The 19,758-nt window shown below is 44.8% G+C and overlaps 1 protein-coding gene across 4 annotated transcripts in view; it reads left to right on the top strand.

The window, feature by feature from the left end:
• The window catches only part of LOC138514136 (zinc finger protein 420-like), a 1,401,466-nt gene that overhangs the window by 838,517 nt on the left and 543,191 nt on the right, over positions 1-19,758 (top strand). For 3 of the 4 annotated variants that reach the window (XM_069629436.1, XM_069629434.1, XM_069629437.1), the window contains 2 exons: positions 14,221-14,313; positions 14,439-14,525. In XM_069629436.1, the coding sequence (XP_069485537.1) occupies positions 14,221-14,313; positions 14,439-14,525 (180 nt within the window). The remainder of the gene's footprint in view (positions 1-14,220; positions 14,314-14,438; positions 14,526-19,758) is intronic. The other variant, XM_069629435.1, reaches the window with a different exon arrangement.

Genomic DNA, 19,758 nt, shown 5'->3' with positions numbered 1-19,758 from the left:
TCGTCATCTGGTGCGATTCCAAGGGTGTCAATCCTATCGATTGCTCACCCTCCCACACTTTGTTGTATATAACTCACCTGTTGGACTCTGGGTTAGTCTTTAATTCCCTAAAGGTTCATCTGGCTGCTTTGTCAGCCTACACCACATCGCAGCAAAAGGTATTGTGGTGGAAGATACCAGTGATTAAAGCCTTTATGGAAGGAGTTAAGAGGATTTATCCTCCCATCTCTCACCCAGCCCCTGGATGGGATCTGAATGTGGTTTTAACCAGGCTCATGGGAACTCCCTTCGAGCCTATGCATAAAGCAAGTCTGAAAGACCTGACTTATAAGACAGCCTTCCTAGTGGCTATCACTTCTATCAGAAGGGTTAGCGAACTACAGGCTCTTTCTGTTTTAGACCCCTTTGTTACAGTCCACAAAGATAAGGTAGTTCTGCGCACAAATCTCAGGTTTGCGCCTACATTTATTTCCAAGTTCCATGTGAACCAGTCAATCGAACTACCCACTTTCTTCCAGAACCCTACTAACATGGCCGAAAGAGGCCTTCACACACTAGACGTGCGCAGGGCAGTCATGTTTACCTGGAGAAAACTAAACCACTAAGAAAGACTAAACAATTCTTCGTTTCAGAGGCAGCTGGTAGAGAAGGGGTTCCTGTCTCTAAATCAGCTATCTCAAGGTGGATTGTCAAATGCATCACACTTTGTTACACTCTTGTGAAGAGAGAACTGCCCTTCAAGCCTAGAGCACATTCTACTCGAGGCACTGGGGCATCCATAGCATTCATTGTAAATGTTCCTCTTGAGTCCATTTGCAAAGCGGCAACCTGGAGTTCTGTACACACCTTTACAAAACACTTGCCTAGACACTCATTCTAGGTCTGATTCTTAGGTGGGACAAGCAGTACTAAGACATCTTTTCTCTACTGTTCCTTCTCACAGCCCACCTCCAACTCTGTGTATTGCTCGCTAGTCTATGCACAGCATGTGATTCTAAGCAGATTAACAAGCATCAGAAGACATGCATTACTTACCGTAATAGCATTTCTGATGATTGTATCTGCTTAGATTCACATGCGCCCTTCCTACCGCCCCGCTCGGGGTGGAAGGAACATAGACTTGTTACTACTTTCTCTCTTTATGTACTCACTCACTATAGCCTTGGGCTTCTGTTAGGCAGAAACCTGTGCAGTTCCCTCTGGGACCACTGCAAAAGATTTAAGACTACAGGCGTTTGGCAGTAAACCCACTTGGTAGCAGTCTGTACCACACAGATTCACTTGGTAGCTGTGTCTGAGCAGTCAGACTTCCCTCAAGAAGAGTTAGGCAGTATACAGAGTATTCACAATAGGTCAAAAGAACACAGTAGAACAAGTAAACACTGACCAGAGCTTGGTGTAAAAGAGATATAATTATTTATTTAAAACCACATCTAGTAAAACACACAGGCACTAATGTTAAGCAGTTCAAAAACACGGTCACTAAAAGATATACACTCCCTTAAAAGAATATTAGACAATTCTTAAGTAAAGCCCCACTTATTTTCAGACAGCGGTGAGCGCCTAACGCCGATGGCACTCTAATAATTCGTTTTAAAAAGGGAGAGAAAAGCAGAGTATAATTTGAAACAGATCCCCACACTTTCACAAGAACACAACAAGAGAGGAAGGCAAAGTAAAACCGTGAAGTTAGACTTCAGAAGGCCGGATCCACTTTAAGAGGATCAGAACGAAATGTGTCCAAGGTCACACGGTTGAAGTGCACAAAAGTCTTGAAAAGGTTCTGAAAGAGTTGGACCAAAGAAAGGGACCAGTTAGATGGTCAAGGCGGCCAGCCCAGTCCAGAAGGTTAAGGGATTATTATTACCTTGTAGCAATCTTTAGAAAGGGAGGCCTGGCGGACACGGTACCTTAAAGTGGTGAGAATACTCCAGCGGGGCAGTTGTTCCTGGCAGCGGATGCAAGTTGGTGCTTCGTCCGGGGGAAGAGAGGATCTCGTCGGGGAGGAAGACGTGAGTCCGTTGCACTGCCAGAGAAGAAACCAGCCGCAGAGTTCTCAGGTAAAAGGAGCGGTCCTTTTATTCGCGGTCCAGTGGTAAGTGGCTATCCGGTTGCCGGGGTGCTTGGCACGGGCAATTCGACCGCAAGACGTCCTGGGATGCGAGCAAAAGAAGGTAAACTGGTTGTGCCCACCAGTCAGGGGAAGAAGCCTCTCCAGCCGGGAGATCTTCTCTGTCGTCGGGAAGTGGTGAGTCGGTTCTGCAGGGCTCCACCAGTGGTGTCGTTGTGGTAGGTCGGCTCAGCTTCTCCCTCGTCGGATTCTCAGGTCATGTGGCGACTTCTGAAGTTCCAGTCCCCAAAGCCCTGCTTTTATGCAGCACACCCCCATTCACTCAGCCTAGCTGTCAATCAAACATGCTAAATTGTGAGCCGGCCGGCCACCACTTGGGCCACCACTTGGGCCACTGGGCCACTTCGGCCAATCAGGAGGTAACTCAGTCCAGGGTACCTAAACCTCCTCCCACACCCCCTGTGATACCTAGACAGAGTGGCACCACTTTCGGAGGCTTCTGTGGAGAAGCCCGCCAAAAAGTGGAACAAAGGGCTCGACTTGGGTTGGAGTCACAGAAGAGAACACAAATGCCATTTTAGAATCAAGTCCTGGCAAAAAATACCAACCGGCGAATTAATATTAAATAAATAAACCGGCGGTATGTTCGAAGCTATGAGAATTAAAGGATAGTTCCGGGACTTTTTTTTTATTGTCCCTACGGTTCGGCCATGTGTTTTTAAGCATAAATCGGTAGATCGTAGAAAACTTTCCTATGGACCTTACCCGACTTTTCGTCCATTAACGCACTCGAAATCAGCCGCCATTTTGTGATAATCCTATCATTTCCCCCCATCGACCTGGCTCACCTGCTTTTGCGGCACTAAATCAAATCCCCCGCCCCTGAGCCTGACATCAGCAGACGCGTACCGCCCATTTCCCAACGCCAAAGCACGTTTCGTGTCAACAATCGCTGCGCCTCAGCTAATGAAGTGTCGCCATGGAAATGGCAGGACGCCTCTTTCCTCAATAAGTATAAACACACCGTTTCACAACACACAGCAGCAGATTTTCGATTCCATTACTCTCTCTGTGTTACTTTGAGTATTCTGTGATTCGTTTCTGTGCTCTGGTCAGCTACCTTCGCCGCTTCTAGGCCTTGTGAACACCTGTACCATCTCTGTAAATTATTTTACTTTCTTTACCACACAATGGCTACTATAATGCCGTATATGTACGAGCCCGAGTACACCGAGGAAGAACTACTGGAAAGGCAAGCACGCGAAAACGATGGGGATTCGGACGGCAGTTGGGAGGACCAGTCAACGGATGAAGAGCCTGGACCATGTCGCATGGACGGCGTCTCCACCTGGTGCACGTGCAATCGGTGCGAGCTAATGCCAACTGAGGAGGAGAACTGCTGCTGCCGTGAAAATTCCGGGTGCTTGGCCTACATTTCGGAAGGCGAGCCAAGTCTGCAATGCATCACCGAGCTGCCAGAGTTCAGGGAAGCCTGCCTCTCACGGACCGTGTTGAGGATGATGATGGTGCTTATGCACGAACTTCGCGGCACTGTTCGTCCGCGTAATCCGAGTAACGAGTAAGTATACTCTGGTTGTGATGTCAGTGATGCCACTACTATTTCATGGTCGTCTCCCACATATAAAATTACATCTACATATCATTCGAATGCATGTAAATTGGTTCCATATTGTGCATTTTCTAGATAGAATTTTTTTCAAAGCAGAATGACATTTTTTACCTGAATCGACAGTGATAAGAAAGTTTTGTCATTTTAATACAGTTTGCATCTTTCATTTTCACAGGTGGTACAGGCTGGTGGCATATCGTTGCTTCACTTGGTGGCTTCACGGGAGGCTCGGACACCGCGTTCGGAGAGTAATACCTGCCTGTGCGGTACTTGCCATTAGACAACATTTCCCCAGCGACAGTGGACAATACCGCAGATTTTCCCTGGATCTGCTGCAACCGGAACTTTACAATGTGTAATGTTTATTATTTATGTTCAATTGAAATTAAGATCTAAAATAAAACCCAACATATATTTTAACAATGGTTGTTTTGATTTTTTAAATGAATCTAGTGTGTCTCCATTGAATAGTCTTCCTGTGCCTTGTCTTGTCACACCACATGTCTCCGGCCAGCATCCTCCCTCACGCTGGCCGCCCACCTTCAATCCACATAACCATTGAACCCATATGCAGCAGACATACATATGTTATTTTGCGGGTTGGCATCAAGCCTCCCGGCCTTGCCTCCTCCCCCAAAAATACTTACCACACCACTTTGTTCAAGCGTTGGCAATAAAAGGCCGTTGGATTTTATTGATACAAAACATGGTTATAGGTAAATAATCAATATGGTTGATCATAATAAATCATCCTTTTGGGCACCGGGTACAGAGATGACCCCCTCTGGCCCGTGCCGCCTTGCCACCACAGGCCAGCCTGCTGCTGACTAACTGCCTAGGCATCCAGGGTCTCCAGGGTGAACTGCACCCATCTATTCTCCTGGGAGGGTGAGGTATTTATAAACTCACCCCCCTGCCTTCCATGTACTAGATCCTGCAGCCTGCCTCTTACATGCAGTTAGATGGCCTCTCCTTGGTGAGGCCCTGCGGCAAACGAGTCTTGTCTGCACGACCACCGCCCCAATCCACCCCCCCGCCCTATCAAAGGCAGTTCGCACCGGGGTACTTGCGCTGGCAAGTGGAGCTGTCAGGGAGCGATAAAGGCCAAGAGGTGCCAAAGACCATGTACACTTCAAAGTGGTCTATAGAGCATGGGTTGTTGTTCCCATGTCTACCTCCAGACCCCGTGTCTCCTGCCAAGCATCCCCCCTCACGCTGGACGCCCCCCTGCAATCCACATAAGTGTGTCGCCATTCACGAGTCTTCCTGTGTCTTGTCTGCACGACCACCGCCCCAATCCACCCCCTGCCCTATCAAAGGCAGTTCGCACCGGGGTACTTGTGCTGGCAAGTGGAGCTGTCAGCGAGCGATAAAGGCCAAGAGGTGCCAAAGACCATGTACACTTCAAAGTGGTCTGTAGAGCATGGGTTGTTGTTCCCATGTCTACCTCCAGACCCCGTGTCTCCTGCCAAGCATCCCCCCTCACGCTGGACGCCCCCCTGCAATCCACATAAGTGTGTCTCCATTCACGAGTCTTCCTGTGTCTTGTCTGTACGACCACCGCCCCAATCCACCCCCGCCCTATCAAAGGCAGTTCGCACCGGGGTACTTGTGCTGGCAAGTGGAGCTGTCAGGGAGCGATAAAGGCCAAGAGGTGCCAAAGACCATGTACACTTCAAAGTGGTCTATAGAGCATGGGTTGTTGTTCCCATGTCTACCTCCAGACCCCGTGTCTCCTGCCAAGCATCCCCCCTCACGCTGGACGGCCCCCTGCAAACCGCATAATGCCACGACATATACACGTCATTCATTCACAAGCACACCCCTGTTTCGAATTCTTTATAACCCACTTCATATTTCTAATGAGAACTTCTTTGCGCTTTGCTAGTCAACCCGTGAAGGTGCTGGTTATCTGCTCTTCGTCTCTGTGAACTTCCGTGACCACTTCGAGGAAACTCGTCAGTTTGCAACCTGTGAACTGCTCCCTGTTCTACGACAAGAAACTACTCTGATCCCTGCATCTAACTGTTTGTTCGTCAAGGTAAGGCCATGTACCATAATCATTTTGCGTCCAATTTCTTTTCGTTCAAGACAGTACATGCAAGGAACTAGTCACATGTTCTGAGTTTAGTCAAATTATTTTTCTATTTTTTTAAAGTTATTCAAATACTTATCCGCATGTGAATAACGTGTATAGTTCCAAGAACCAAAACGAACCTTGCATTGAACCCTTTATGTGTCATTTAATTTTTTAACACATTGGTATTCATATAGAATTGTTGATCTTTACTTTTCAGAACTTTCCACAATGCCTGCCTGTTCCATTGGCGGTTGCCCTTCGAAGACCCATAAAAAATCTGAAGGTACTATAATGCATATTTTCCCTAAGACAATAGATCAGATAAGAGAATGGGTCCGATATTGCGGATATCCACCGTCTGAGCTTGAAAGTAGAGTCCTAGAAGTCTTTGCGGACAAGAGGGGTGATCGATACCGCATCTGCAGCAGGCACTTTAGCTCAGACATGTACTCCACATCATTGCTAATGAAGAACACACCGCGAGCGAAGCGAAAATTGCTCTCAACCGCTATTCCCACTCTATTCGTCCACATCCCTCCACTGGTGAGTCAAGTTTACGTATTTATCTCTCGGCCTTGCGGTAGTGTGTAGCATTAGCTAACAATAATTTCCCCATTTATGTATCCACTCAATATGAAGGCGGAAGATTCTCCATCCGTGTCGTTATTGCAGTCATCAGCCACTTCAAGCGCCTATCGGGTAATCTTACTTGGCTATTCTGCCACTGACTTGTTTTAGGCATGTAAATCAATAGTTTTAATTTATCGTGTAATTATTTTACCTAATGGTACACCCTTGTCTTCTAGTCTTTGTTTTCAGTTATAATTATTGTTATCCAAAATAATGCAAGTACTGTCTTTCAGGGAGATGCTGAGGAGTCCAATGTATTGACGACAACCGTTGATGTCACTCAGATGCTCGAGGTACGTTTCCGGACAGTTCCATCGATGGAGATCATCAGATCTTGCATTCTTGTAGCGTGATTGTTACACACAATGTTTCTTTCGTTTTTAGCCATTGATATGTCCTCCTGTCGTCGCCCTCCTATGTGTCTTCTTTTTTCAATATTGTGTTCATTACTAATGAAAGTCCTATGTTTCAGGGAGTCGATGGAGCATTAGTCCAAGAAGAAGGGGGAGCATGCAGTTACGGGTCGGCGCAACAGCTTGCAGAAGTGTGAGCCGCAGTTACATCGTCCCTTGATGTTCTTATGCATTTCGAGGTATGGATACTGACAGTTCGATCAAGCGAAATCATATGACGTGATTACATCCGCTATACTTCCTTCTTTATTAACGCAAGTACTATGTTTCAGGGAGATGACGGAGCTTCTTCTACAAGAACATCACCCCTAGTAGTTGATGCAGATCTCTGGGTGGTGACACTTCCAACGATCGAGCAAATCGAATCATATTTAGATATCCATTATTTATTTTAGGCAACTGATCATTTGTGCAGGTCTATTTAGATGAGCCGTTGACGCCTGCACAAAGTTTATGTTCTTTTTAACAAAATAGAAAACCATACTAATGCAATTACTGTGTTTCAGGGAGTTACTGAAGCATCATCTTCAATAATATCATCAATGGAAGTCTATGAGGAGCCAGAGGTATGGATCTTGACAGTTCCATCTAACTAGATCAACAATGCGTGAATAATTGTCGTTTGAATGTTCTACACAAAGCATTCATTCGTGTTTTGCTATTGAGATGTACATGGGTATTGGTCCCCAAGTACATTTTGTGTTTTCAATATTATTATACATACTAATGAAAGTTCTATGTTTCAGGGAGTCGATGGAGCGTCAGTGCGTGATGGATGTGCTTATCATGAGAATATAGTCGGCGCAGCGCAAGAGGAAGTGGAGACATGCACACACGAGTCGGAGCAACAGCGTCCTGATGTTGAAGTTCGAGGCAAGAAAGTTTCAAAGAAAAGAAAGCAAAAGAAGGTTAGTGTCCTGGTCACTATATTATGTTGTTTTTCACTGTTAATAGTTCAATACTGTAAGTTGTGTTTAAACTGAACATCCCTTTTCCAATCTGTCCTTTAGTTGCGAGTGGGTGTACGAACTAGATCTACACAGACAGTGAAGCGAACAAGAGATGTTGCTTGTCAAACCTTTTGGCAGGGACTTGAGACTGGAGATGCATCGTGCCAATGGGAAGAATATGAAGTGATTGACAACTGAGCTATACCACCACCGGCCATTGATAGTGAATGTCCTCCTGGTAGTTTGTATGCAGTCGGTGATCAATTCACAGAATCCACACCCGCAAAAACTAAGACCGCGAGAAAGTTGAAGAAATTGTTTTATTCACCCATCGCCGGAGAAGGAACAGATGTTGCAATGGAAGAGAATGAAGTGGACGACAATGAAACACCATCAATATCACTGAACATAGCGGAAGACGATATCAGAGATTCTACCTTTCATGTGAGTGACATGTCCTCAACGTTACAGGCCGAACCAGCTGGGATGCAGAGTGACAGTATAAGGAAAGAGGCCAAATTCATTGTATTCGATAGTTGTTTGATTGATATTATTATTCGGATGAAATGTGGGCATTCGGTTGGTGGGGGAAGTATGTGGGGAGCCATTGATTAATGTGACTCGTGCAATTCGAGGCACTAACCTTAAAATACATGCCACCTGTACAAAATATCATCCTTTCTCATGGTCTGCACAACCCATGCTGAGGCAACTGCCAGCAGGCAATCTACTTTGTGCAGTGGCTGCACTTTTTAGTGGTTCAAGTTTTAAAAAGTTAGTCTTTCTTTCAGTTTGTAGGAATCCATTTCATTGCGAAAACTCAGTTCTACAAATACCAAACCGATTATCTATTTCCAGCCATTAGCGAAGCTTGGAGAATGGAAAAAATGTCTATTGATAGTACATTCGCGGGCAAACGGTTCAGGCTAGCCGGTGATGGACAGTGCGACAGCCCAGGATTTTCAGCCAAGTACTGCACCTACCACTTTCAGGACATGGAAAGTAAGAAAATTGTGAGTTCGGTGGTCGTGCAGGTGTCACAAAGTACATCCTCAGTGGCCATGGAGAAAGTTGGCTTTGTAGCATCATTGCAAGAACTACAATCGCGGGGAATGGTGATCGACCTGATAGCCACGGACAGACACGTTTCAATTGCCAAGACAATGAGAGAAGAGTACAAAAATATAAATCACCAATTTGACGTTTGGCATCTTGCAAAAACAATCAATAAAAAAATGTCGGCTGCAGGTAAAAAAAAAGATATGCAAGGTATTTCACAGTGGTCCAAGTCAATCAGCAACCATCTTTGGTGGAGCTCAAAAACATGTGGAGGGTCGTTGGAAATTCTACTGGAAAAATGGCGGTCAGTAATGCTACACTGTAGCAACGTTCACCGCTGGACCACAAACCAACATTTCCACAATTGTGAACATGGCCATTTGTCCACAGAGGAGGCACGGAAGAAGAAGTGGTTGATTCCTTCATCACCCACTCACAAAGCCATTGAAAAGATTGTATTTGATAAAACTATAACAAGAGATTTGAGGGGACACACGGAATTCTGCCACACAGGAGATTTGGAGGTGTTCCACAATATGTGCCTAAAGTACAGGCCAAAACGATTGCATTTTGGCATGGAGGGCATGATAAATCGGACTCTTCTAGCGGTCTTGGCACATAACCATAATGTTGGCCGTCAACAAAGTAGGACGACCGGAACTTTAGGGACGCTTCGCTACAATAATGCCTTCACTAAAAGAAGTAAACAATGGGTGATCAAACCAGTGTTTGAGGATATGCAATATGAGTTTATTGAGAGACTGATTGTTGATGTCCTAGATAGGCACATACATGGAGTTGTGAACGAACCTGTGCAGGGGACAACTGCATTGCCACCCAACATTGCCTCTGTTCCATGTCCACCTAAAGCAGAGCTCATTGAGAAATACACATCACGGTTTAAATGATTGTAATTTGATTGTCTGTTCTCTCGAGTCTCCTCATGTCGCAGGCCCATTGAATATGTGTAGCTATGTATTGTGTAAATAAAAGTGATTGCTCAGTGTACATGCAATGTGTCTCTCCACCCTTGTTCATTTGCGCATTAAATTAAACCAAACAGTAATATAAATCATTTTTCAAAAAATATAGAATGTCTCCGTATTTATGGTTCGCTGGGGCTGCAAATGCACGCAGACAAAATGCAAAGATGGAGTGTAAATTTCAAGTCCTGTGAGATGGCCTTACACTGAATGTAGCTAACTAGGAATGTGTGCTCGTTCAAAGTGAAGGTCAGCTGCTTTGATTTTTTGCTCGGGTGCCGGAATGGTCCACGACTCAGTATAAGGTTCTATTGTTATTTGACCTTGACAGGCCGGGACCATCCCGAAAGACTTCTTTTTGGGGGTGTGGGGCAATAACGTAAGAAACGATAATGAATATAATTTCAGAAACGAAAGCCATTTAATGTTCGTTCATTAGAAGAAATAACGTCGGCATAGAAGGAGTGGTATTTCGGGGCTGCCCTACGCACAGACACAATGGAAAATGCAAATATAATGTAAGTAACTCTTTAGATGAGTTTATACCGCAATTTAATTACTATACAGTAGCTTTAAAGACGGGTTAAGTTGTACTTGTTCGTTCTATGTGGCATATTGTTTTGTACCGCGCACTATCTTGAGGAGAACCATCTCCTTTTACGGAAGCACCTCAAAACCTTCCTCTTTGCTTCTGCTTTCTCTCTCCCTCTTCCCTGCTACAACTGGTCCACTGTCTGCGACCTCGGTCCTAGGCCCTCCCACTCTCCACCTGCACTGCCTCCCTGTCAACCCCTGCACTGGGGGACTGCCTCAGTATCCTACAGCCCCCCCTTGACGTATAATACCCAGTTGCACTGTCCTAGCTATGAAATAATTTCCCGACCTACTATATAAAATGAATAATTTTAATAAAGATCTGATGGTGAGACTAATTTCATTTTTTATGTTTTTAAAACAGGTACATCCTTCATTATTGTATGTGTCACGAGTACCAGACACCGGCGGATGGCTTTTACAACCGCCAGTTGCTTCTCCGCGTGAACAACGTTACCACCCTGACCATTTTATGGGACGATCGCCAAGTACAAGTATGCCCTTACGCGGTATTCCAAAATCAATGTTATTCATTTCAGTACTATTAACACACCTTAACATGGCGCTTGTTCTTTTGCCTGACCTTCTATTTGGGACCTAACAACAGAAATGGTTGTAGGACTAGGGTTGCCCGGGCAACATATGTAAACGCTAACCTAATGGCATAGCGTTTTCAACAGACGGCACTAGATTGTGTACGTGGTGTAAGGTAAGCTCTTGAACGTATAACTCTGTGCACCCAAGTAGGCATTATTTCTTCTTGCTCTAAACTATCCGCGCGATCGTACGATTGCTAGTATCAAGATCGCACTGGCATGTCATTTATCTGGCCGCTACCTTTGGGGAACCAGCATTCTAGAAACGTACGCGCACGGCAGTAATGAAATGGCGCGTTGTATATTGATTAGTAAAACTATAACTTTAGTCATCAAAAATCTCTACACTAAACTGTCGCCACGAACACTTGCATGTTTTTTTTTTTTTTCCTTGCCGCTACCTTTGGGAAACCAGTATTCTTGTAACTTACGCGGAAGGCAGAAATGAAACGCCACGTATTTAACCCTAACATTAGTCATCATAAGGCTCTTTATGAAACTATGATTACAAACAGCCCAGCGCTAAATAATACTATTCAGTATTAGAACGTTCCCCAACTTTGTTAGTCATGCAACCAAGAGTGATATCATTGGTTGCCTAACCCAAATATAAGATACCAGGATTCAAACTACATGAAACTACACTGATCCCCAATTCAGGGCTTTTTTGGCACTATTTTCCACAGGGGGATTCAACCCGTGACTGTTCATTCTTCCATTAATTGCAAAAATTAGACTTGGAATATAGGTAAGGCCCATCACCTGTACTTTGGCAGTATGATCGTCATATATAATTTCTGTTTTTTCAAATCTCTACTAATGTGGTTTTTTTTTTTTGTACTTACCTTCAACCTCCTCCCTTTTTCCCCCTCCTACTTTTCTGTGAACTCATCACATGATGATTATTTTATTTCATTTGTATTCGTTATGCTTTGTACTTGTATATGATTTATGTTCACATTATTAATGGTTAACATATGCCTATTATGTGAACTCAACCACATGAACTGTATACTTATTTTTGATTTAGCTACGTTACCACCCCTGATTTGAAAAAGACACTGGTGTGTCGAAACACGTGTTACCCATAAAGGGCAAATACATTAAAGATACTTTATCTTACTAGTATCATCAAGTGTGGCGCAGTCTTCTAAAGTGTGGAGCAATACTGTAACTGCTTTCTCAAGGGGTTGGGGTCCAAAGTTCCCCCTTTTTTCTGCCCCACACTCACTGCGACATTTTTTGAATTGTAAGAAAAACCAGGAGCATGGAAAGTTTTACAGCTGGCACAAAACTTATCCCCCAAATTGTGGCATATCGTGTAAACAACCATTTATACAATTCTTTGAGAGAAAGTCACCTTGAAGGTTGGACCCAAGTTCCTTCCAAAAGTGTTGGAATGCCATATTTCCCATAATGTGGAGTTATCTGTTTTCTTTAAGCCATCTCACCCTTCCAAGGTGGAGGAAATACTCCATAGGCGGGACCCCAAGAGGTTATAACTTTTCTATCTGGCCAGGACAGCTCCTTTTTGGCGGGATCACCAACTTTTCGCAGCCTTCTCATGATCAAGTTTGTGTCGAGCAATGACTAAACAGACGATTGCTCATTGGATTGTTCTGTGTCTTTCAGAATGTTATGTGAGGTTAAGGAAGGTGGTTTCACAGAGTCGAAGGTCACACACTACCAGAGGCGTGGCTGCCTCAACAGCCTTGCAAAGGTGTGCCAGTTAGGGATATTTGCCGGCTGCCACATGGGCTTCTTGCTTACCTCCGCTAAACACTACAGCCTGCATTTGGCCGGGGCAGAGATGCCCACGTAGGAAGGGATGTGGTACAGATTTTAGTATAAAGTTGCCAGCCTTCCTCCTGCTCTTGATTACTGCTTTAGGGCTCTATCAAGATGATTTATCTGTGGGAGAATGCAATCCATTGTAGGAGGAATTATTTACCTGTAATGTTCTTTCTGTGTATTCTTCTCCAATATATTCCTCATCGCCCACTTTACCTTTCCAGCTGTGGAAGCTTCTTTAGCCTTCTTGTGGGTGAATGGTAGAAAAGTTGTCTGCACACTTGCACATTGTAATCAGCCTAGCTCTGAAACAAAAGAGAAATTTAATGACATTGGTTTTGCCCAAATGTTCCTCTTAAAAAAAAAAAAGAGGATTCCAATAATTAAGCAGAAGGAACAAAGTTGTTTTGTATCTCTTTGTATGGTAATTGGATCCCACGGCTGCTAAGCACGGGAGGAAAAAAGGTGGGGAAATGAGGTATGGGGTGTAGTGCATGCTATAAACATGATGTACAATGTCACATCTGGAATTGAGGAGTGCCTGCGGTCTTAGCCTGGAGGAGTCAAGAACATGGTATAGAGTCGCACAACACCCCTTGTTGACATTTCTGAAGCAGCTGCAGCTGAAAGGATGATCTGTCAAAATGAACCTCTGGCAGAAAAATACAGCGTAAGAACATTACCGGTAAGTCATTTTTCCCTTACTAGAGTACTGATGCAACTAATAGAGGTATGTATGTGTAACCTATTTAATGTACATTTTAGTATACCAATATGTTGTAATTACTTTGGATAAGTGTATGGACTAATTGTACCTTCATGCCAGTCTACATCCCCTTACTGGATTTAAGCCTGACTGCTCAGTCATATTACTGACCAATTTAAGAGCGGTTTTGCTTCTTTTAGGCTGTGCACACCACCATACCTTGAGGTTAGTGGTTGTTGAGTCCCTAATAGAAGCCTGTGCAAAAACTGCCTTAACACTGTTTAGCAAAAGACAATGATATTCATAAGCAGGCAGAAATAGGAGGTTCAGTTGGCCCTGAGAGTACTAACAAATATGCCAGCTCTGTTCCCTATCAGTCAAGGCATCCTGGGAATTTCGCATGAAAAGTCTGCCCTTTTCAAATTCCTAATACAGTACCATAATCCCTGCCCACCACCCCTTCTCGTTTCCACTTTATATTTCCCTTTTGGTTTTGTCGATGAGAGAGAGGCTAGCAGAGCAACACATTTATGAGACAAGTCTATCTTCAAAAAATAAAAGAAGCTTGAAATGAGATTATAAACACAACAGCAGTGGTGTTCATGACTGCTGTCTTCTGGAAATCGTGATTATTGTTGCCTACGTCCCACGCATCAGCTTTGCAATTAGCCAGAAAGGAATCCAGTGAAAGAATTAAGTTTTTGCTTTCTTGTTCAGGCACCTTCTTCATTGGCTCATCCAGTGGTTCATGACATGAAAGAACAAAGGAGATTAGTAGAACAACATCAGAAGGAGCTAATTGAGAAAACTGTGAGTTGAATAATTCTGTGAACAATAACGAATATTACTTTTCTAATGTTAAGCATGATAGGAAGTGATCATTAAGTTCACGTGATGGTATTGCGAAGGGAATGATGGAGCAATCTCTCTTTCAGCAGGTGCCTCTTTCATGGGCAGTGAATGTCTCTCAAGAAGAGCAAGACTCTATAGAAGAACATCAGACAGAGCTCATTGAACATGCAGTGAGTATAATTAATATGACTGTACGATTTATGTGAGAGTTCTGTTGAAGGAGACTTGTGAACTACTAGCTGTTTGATTTGCGAAAGGGAGATGGAGAGAAAACATGCAGGTTGGATAAGTCAGATGTTCCTACCACTAACCAGCGAGTGGAAGTTATTAAACATCATGGGCATAGGTAAAACATACAAACTGAGAGTCAGTGCATTTGAAGATAGTTATGATGTGTGTACCATTCACAATAAGAAATAATGTTACCTGTGTTCCACATAGATTTGAATAAAGTTTGACAAGTTCCGGTTTTTACATATATTCTTTACTGGTTTTGTTACCAACACGTGTTTTGACCTCCTCCAAAGGTCTTCCTCAGGGCATTATGTTTAATGGTGAAAAGACCAAATCCTTGCTCAGTATAAATGGTAAATCTTCACCACAATGTCATATTATTGGGCAAATTTGCAAAGTTTGTATATCTTCCTGATTGGCTCGGACACCATGTATACCTTCCCAGTATCTCAATATTATGTTCAGCAACATGCTGCCAGTCGCAGGGTTCCATTCCTGTTTCACACTGCCCTAATATCCTTGAACGCCGTGGAACGATCTATTGAGATCTTGCTATTTAGTATAAACATTTCTGAGGTTTGTGGAATCTGCTTAGGTCACAGTCTATGCATAGGCCGTCATTTAGTGTTGTTTTCGAAACTCGAAAAGGGATGTCAACAGGGCGTGCCAGTAATATTATCCCTAGTGGGATGTCCACTGTACCCATGCTCCTTCATGTGTCGAGGTCCCTCAGATTGTTTGTTTCCGCCATCATCGACGGTTGCTAAAACGCAGAGTTCCTTTGTTGGCTAACACCATTGATTAATAACTAAATTAGAGCAATTTACTCTTTCTGTCCTTTATATTGCTGGTCTTCAATGACGGTTTCAAGGACAAACATAGTCGATGCAGAACCTGCTCGACGACACCCCTTCGTCTTTGGAAGGCTGCTCCGGGCCTCGACCCAGACAGTAGGGATAGTGGGGGGTGGTCATTCAACTAAGCGAATGCATATTTCCCCCTTCCCCTCTATTTTTGCCAAGATGCCTTTCCAAATAATTATGGAAAATGCATCCTTTAAATTTTGCCGCAATTGCAACAAGAAATTTCCCAGGAAGGACAAGCACCATCTGCAACATCTGCATTCCTAGGGACCACGACGAGGGCCAATGTAGAGCTTGTCAGCTTTTCAACTCCAAGACCCTAAACCACCAAAAGACAAAACATTGGGCCCTCCACGCTATGCAGGCTGAGGCCACCATGGACATGGAGGGTGCATCCAGCAAGGCCGCATCGCTGTCTTTTCGGACCACGAAGGCGATGGGGAACCTTTTGGATTCTCATGTGCTAGCCCCCAACCCCATCAGACTGGCCGGTGGCGCTGTTATGGGGGACACCCTGCGGCGTTAGCACACACAATCCATCCCACACAAAGTACATACCCCAAGGCCGGAAGTCGATGGCAACTCCGTGTACGCGGCCACACGTGGCGTCGACAGGTAGGTCCACTAGCTCCCTGTCCTCTTGGCCTTCGAGATCACGTTTGCCCCACGACAGGCCCCCAAAGTCACAAGACAAATCCAACGTGGACGCCGTGCCCAATACAGCATCCGAAGAGTGTCTGCCGAAATTTGACAACCATCATTAACATCGAAATCGGCAAAGAACACAGACTTCGAAAATGTGTCACACCTGATGCCAAAAGCATGTCCCTCAGACAGTTCTTCAAGGGAAAACTTTGAAAATAACACACTTCGAAGAATTAACCTTCCCATAGGGAGAAAGAGAGTACACCACATAAACAGAAAGAGAGTGTTTCCCAGGGAGAGCATACTATGGCTGCAGCTCTGAAACACAAATAGCAGCCTACTCCAGAATTACCTCCTACTCCTGTAACTATACCAACTTCCTCACAATGGTCTGCAGAGGACATTGACCGAGTGATGAGACGCATGTCTTTTATGGCCGATTTATTTTTGTTGAAAAAAAATCTCCAAGCTATAGAAAGCATACCAAATACACCACCAACTAGTGGTGCCATGTCCTCTCAACCCCCAGCAAAAAGGGCTCAAGCATATACCCCTCAAGTTACCCCCTTAGCAAGACCCTGACCAATTTGATCTCTATGATCCCAATACAGACTTTGCAGAGCAAGTGGATGTGTACATCTTACCCTCTCCAGATCATGTAGACCCACTGGTGGACAACCAACTACAATTTAATGACATGCTCATGAAAGCAGTAGAGCATTTCCAAATTAAAATCCAGGAAACTCAACTGGACAAGGATTTTGTAGAGGACATATTGGGGGACAGAAAGGCTGTAACCCAATTTATACCCATTCTACAGTCAATACAGAGAAGAATACAACACTCTCTGTTAACACCAAATCAAACGTGGGCGGTAAACCTGCGCATTGAGAAAATGTTCTGCCCTGCGCCCACAGACCCCCCTCTACATCAGGGGCCAATTAAAACCTGATTCACTGGTATGTGCCACAACAAGGAAAAGGGCGGGAACACCTTTAGCTTCATCTGAAGCACCCCCCAATAAGGAGAGCAAGAAGATCTACACTCTCAGGAGGAAAGTGGCCACCTAAGCAGCTTTTCAAACAAGAATTGCCAACACTACCACTTTGCTGGTAAGTTACAACTGCCACAAGTGGGAGGAGATTGCAACTTTAATGGCCTCAGCCCCAGAACCTCTAAAGTCCCAACTGTACCTCGCAGTAGCAGAAGGAAAGGTGGTGTCTAACTGCATCCTAAAAAATAACGTAGTAGCGGCAGTTAATGCTGCCAGAATCATTGCAGAAGGGACACTCATAAAACGCCATGCATGGCTTCTCCAATTCAGTTTTAAACTGGAAACGCAGGCAACACTCCTCAATATGCCTATCGAACCGAATGTCCTGTTCGTCAAAGCGGTTGTGGATGCGCTAAAGTCTGCTAAGGAAGTGTGCGACACTCTTAAATCATTAGGCCAGCTCACTAACAATCCATTAGGCCAAAGAGGCGGTAACAATTTCCGTCGCTTCAGGGGACAAAATTCGTAGAGGGGTTCCACATAGAGCCACAATCGGGGCTCATCCTGGGGTTCCAGTTAAGGACAAGCGTCTCAAGGCTTCCAAAGGGGCCAGCTTAGATCTTGCGGCCAGGGGAGGTCCTCCACTTCAAGAGGTGGAGCAACACCTCCAAAGGAATGACCACCCACTTCAGGTCCCCTCCGATGCCTCTCCAGTAGGAGGACGTATAACGCACTTCACCCACGCATGGGAGGAAATCACCTCAGACAAGTGGGTACTATCAACCGCGGTGGGCGGTTAATGCGTGGAATTACTACAGCAACCCTCTAACCATCCCCCGCGTCAAAGATCCCCCCACAAAAGAGGAGCCAAAGCATCCTTCTAGAAGAGGTTGCAACGCTGTTGCTAGAGGACGACATCGAAATCGTCCCGGCGAACCAGGTAAACAAGGTTATCTATTCAATCTACTTCCTTGTGTCAAAGAAAGATCTAACAATGCGCCCAGTATTAGATCTGCACCCTGCAAACACCTATGTCAAGTCACAAACATTTTGCATGACAACGCTACAAGAAGTAATCCCACTGCTAAAGCAGGGGGACTTCATGGCAACCTTGAATATGAAAGATGCTTATTTTCATATTTCAATGTTCCCAGCGCACAGAAAATTCTTGCGTTTCAAGATGGCAAACCAGTACTACCAATTCAAGGTGCTACCCTTCGGAATAGCGTCTGCCCCAAGGGTATTCACCAAGGTACTGGCGGTGGTGGCAGCACACCTGTGCAGGGAAGCAATCCCAGTGTACCCCTACCTGGACGACTGGCTGATCACAGGGGAGTCACCCCAAATTTGCAGGAAAAATACTCAAAGAACAATCAACCTTTCTTTCCAATTGGGTTTCTCAATAAACGAGAAAAAATCAAGTCTTGTACTAAACAAGACCAAACAGTTCCTAGGAGCTGTCATAAAGACGGAAGAAAGCCTAGTCTTTCCATCAAAGGAAAGAATCCAAAACATACTACTGCAAATACCTCAATATCAAGCTGGTCACCAGATAAGCGTACACATGCGCCCAATGCAGGAGTGGTTGGCGAAAACAGTAGTCTCAGGCACGCAGTCAGTGAGACGATCTAGTGGTCATTTCGCCAACACTAGTACAAGCCCTTCGCTGGTGGACATAGGAGAATCTGTTAAAGGGAAAACCCTTCCACGATCCGGCGGTGCGAGCGGCAGTTACAACAGACGCATCACTCTCCGGGTGGGGGGCACATCACCTTCATCTCACAGCACATGGTCTGTGGACTCACATCACTGCACAGAACCATATCAACCTGCTGGAACTTCAAGAATTTGAAGCACAGCTGACAAATCAGTCGGTACAGGTCCTAACAGATAGCACCACTGCAATGTTCTATATCAACAAGCAGGGGGCACACAATCTCCAAGCTAGCACAGAAAATATGGAAATGGGCACTCAAACGGGGGCTATTCCTAACTTCCCAACATGTTCCAGGGGAACTCAACACATTAGCGAACACGCTAAGTAGAAATCCACTACCAGAAGATCACGAGTAGCGACTCAACACAAGCGTCGTAGATCACGTTTTCTCACAGTGGGGTTACCCCACGTTAGACTTGTTTGCTACAAGAGAAAACAAGCAATGCCCAGACTTCGCGTCCAGGTTTTCCCAACCAGACTCCAAGGGGAACGCCCTATGGTTGAGTTGGTCAGGGAAATTTGCTTACGCTTTTCCCCCAACTCCACTAATGAACAGGGTGGCGAACAAGATTCACAGAAAACAAATGACGCTTACCCTTGTTGCTCCCATGTGGGCGAGACAACCATGTTATCCACATCTGCGCAAACTGGTGATTTGCGATCTCATTGAACTCCCTGCCAGACCAATTTGCTATCCCAGCATGGAGGGGAAACATTACACCCTCAACCTCACTCAATGAACTTTGCAGCATGGCTCCTGACGTCATAGAGTTTAGACATCTTAATTTACCACAAAAGTGTATGTATATCCTCAAGGAGGCACGTAAACCAAACGCCAGACACTGTTATTTCGACAAGTGGAGGAGATTTGTAATTTGGTGCCAGTCTAAACAAATAAACCCCATAGAATGTACTAAATCACACATTCTGCTTTACATGCTCCACTTGTT

This window comes from Ambystoma mexicanum, chromosome 12 (genome assembly GCF_040938575.1).
Source record: "Ambystoma mexicanum isolate Mex_15411 chromosome 12, UKY_AmexF1_1, whole genome shotgun sequence".
In the NCBI taxonomy this organism is placed as follows: domain Eukaryota; kingdom Metazoa; phylum Chordata; class Amphibia; order Caudata; family Ambystomatidae; genus Ambystoma; species Ambystoma mexicanum.
This window is presented reverse-complemented; position numbering and strand designations above follow the sequence as displayed.